Raw genomic sequence first — 1,830 nt, 5'->3', positions numbered from 1 at the left:
CCACCACTGGGCTGATTGTGTCCATCCCAGGGCCCTGTGGTGGGTAGGGAGCAATCTTGGGCCTGAGACCCCACCATGGGGGCAAACTCCCCTCAGGGCTCTGCTTCCGTGCTGGAGTCCTGGAACAAGGATTGCTTCCGCAGGCTCAGCCGGGCGCACCGGGGACAGGTGGTGGAGTTGTCATAGTAGCAGTCCCTGGAGGGGGGGACAGCACTGGGTCACCCCCTGCCACCACCACGTCCCCACATCCCGCCCCAGTGTGTCGGTACCTGTGGAAGACGGCGGAGCAGTCGGCGCAGACCGAGGTGTGGCTGTCGAAGGGGAAGAGCACGTCGCCCTCCCGGCACAGCTCACAGACGAAGCCCTTGGCCTGGCATCGCTGGGGGAGCAGGCAGGAGGTGACAATGGTGACCCCGCCAGACCTGCACTGGCCCCATGGGGGTGTCCCCCCGGCTCTGCCCCACAGCACGGGCTCACCTCGCAGTCCAGCTTGATGTGCTTGGCAAAGAGCGTGTGGATCTCGGTGAGGGAGCAGCCGAGGCGCCCGGCCTCGATGTCGATCAGGTCCTGCAGCGAGTACATCTCATCGTTCTCCACAAAGTGCTGTCGGTCCTGCAGCTGTGGGCAAACGGGTCACTGTGACTGCCACCGCTGTGTGACCACCACCGCTGTGTGACCGCCACCGCCATGCCTGGCCCTGGCCCCCAGCCTGACCTGCAGCAGCAGCCGCGCCTCCATCGCCTCCTTGCAGGTGATGAAGTAGGGCTTCATCAGCAGGATGTCCTGGCGCAGCTTCTGCAGGGGACAGGATGGGATGGGATGGGAATGAGGATAGGAATGGGTGTGGGGGCAGGGATGGGACAAGCACAAGAAAAGAGGCAGTGGCAGGGGCAAAGATGAGATGGAGACAGTGTGAGAATGGGACAGGATGAGAATGGGGACAGGGATGGGATGGAAATAGGGACAGGAATGGGAATAGGAATGAGGACAGGGATGGAATGGGAATGGGTTCAGGGACAGGGAGACAGGGTTGTGATTGGGATGGAGACAGGAGCATGGCAAGAACAAGACCAGATTGGGTCAAGTTCATCCCTGTAACAGTCTGGGCACCCTCTGCCCCAAACCCCCCCACCTCACCTTGCTTCCTCTCTGTGGGACCCAGTGGGTGCCACTGGAGTCCCCCAACCTCCTGCTCATCCCAGGTGCCCTCTGTGGCGTCCCCTGCCCTTGTGGGGTGTCCTCCCCAGATCCAGCACTCACCCGGATCTCCACCAGCTCCTCCACATAGTTGAAGAGCAGTGGGTTGATCTCCCGCAGCTTCAGCACCGGCCGTGACACCATCAGTGCCAGGTACCTCATGCTGCACCGCGACACCTGCCCGACACCGCCAGAGCCACCGTCACCCCCCGCACCTGCCAGCCCTGCTGCCACCACCCACAGACCGCTGGCAGGGCCCCATCACAGGGACACGGCCCTGGGGACATGGCTTCCCCTCAAGTGAGCTGTGCCCAGCAACCCCCATCACCAGGGACATGGCCCCCATGACCAGGAATGTGGTCCCTCAAGTGACCTCTACCAAGGGACATGCCCCCCAGGGACCCCCATGACAAAGGACAAGGCTCCCAAGTCACCTCTATCCATGGATGCAGCTCCCAGGGACCCCCATGACCAAGGACACGGCCCCCCCAGGTGGCCTCTACCCAGGACCACTGTCCCAAGGGACTTCCATGACACCCCAGGGTGCCCCCACCCCATGCCAGGGCCACCTTGCGGGGCTCGAAGTCCCAGTTGTGGATGGCACGGGCGGGCACCACGGCCAGGTCGTTCCAG

General features: G+C 63.4%; 1 protein-coding gene across 1 annotated transcript in view; it reads right to left on the bottom strand.

The window, feature by feature from the left end:
* Positions 1-6: 6 nt before the first annotated feature.
* DEF8 (differentially expressed in FDCP 8 homolog) overlaps positions 7-1,830 on the bottom strand; it is a 4,040-nt gene continuing 2,216 nt past the window's right edge. Inside the window, exons 7-12 of the mRNA XM_017741348.1 lie at positions 1,767-1,830; positions 1,261-1,374; positions 715-795; positions 478-618; positions 270-379; positions 7-195 (exon numbers count right to left, since the gene is read on the bottom strand). Of these exons, the coding sequence (XP_017596837.1) occupies positions 93-195; positions 270-379; positions 478-618; positions 715-795; positions 1,261-1,374; positions 1,767-1,830 (613 nt within the window). The 3' untranslated portion in view covers positions 7-92. The remainder of the gene's footprint in view (positions 196-269; positions 380-477; positions 619-714; positions 796-1,260; positions 1,375-1,766) is intronic.

This window comes from Corvus brachyrhynchos, unplaced genomic scaffold (genome assembly GCF_000691975.1).
Source record: "Corvus brachyrhynchos isolate BGI_N302 unplaced genomic scaffold, ASM69197v1 scaffold365, whole genome shotgun sequence".
NCBI classification, from domain to species: domain Eukaryota; kingdom Metazoa; phylum Chordata; class Aves; order Passeriformes; family Corvidae; genus Corvus; species Corvus brachyrhynchos.
This window is presented reverse-complemented; position numbering and strand designations above follow the sequence as displayed.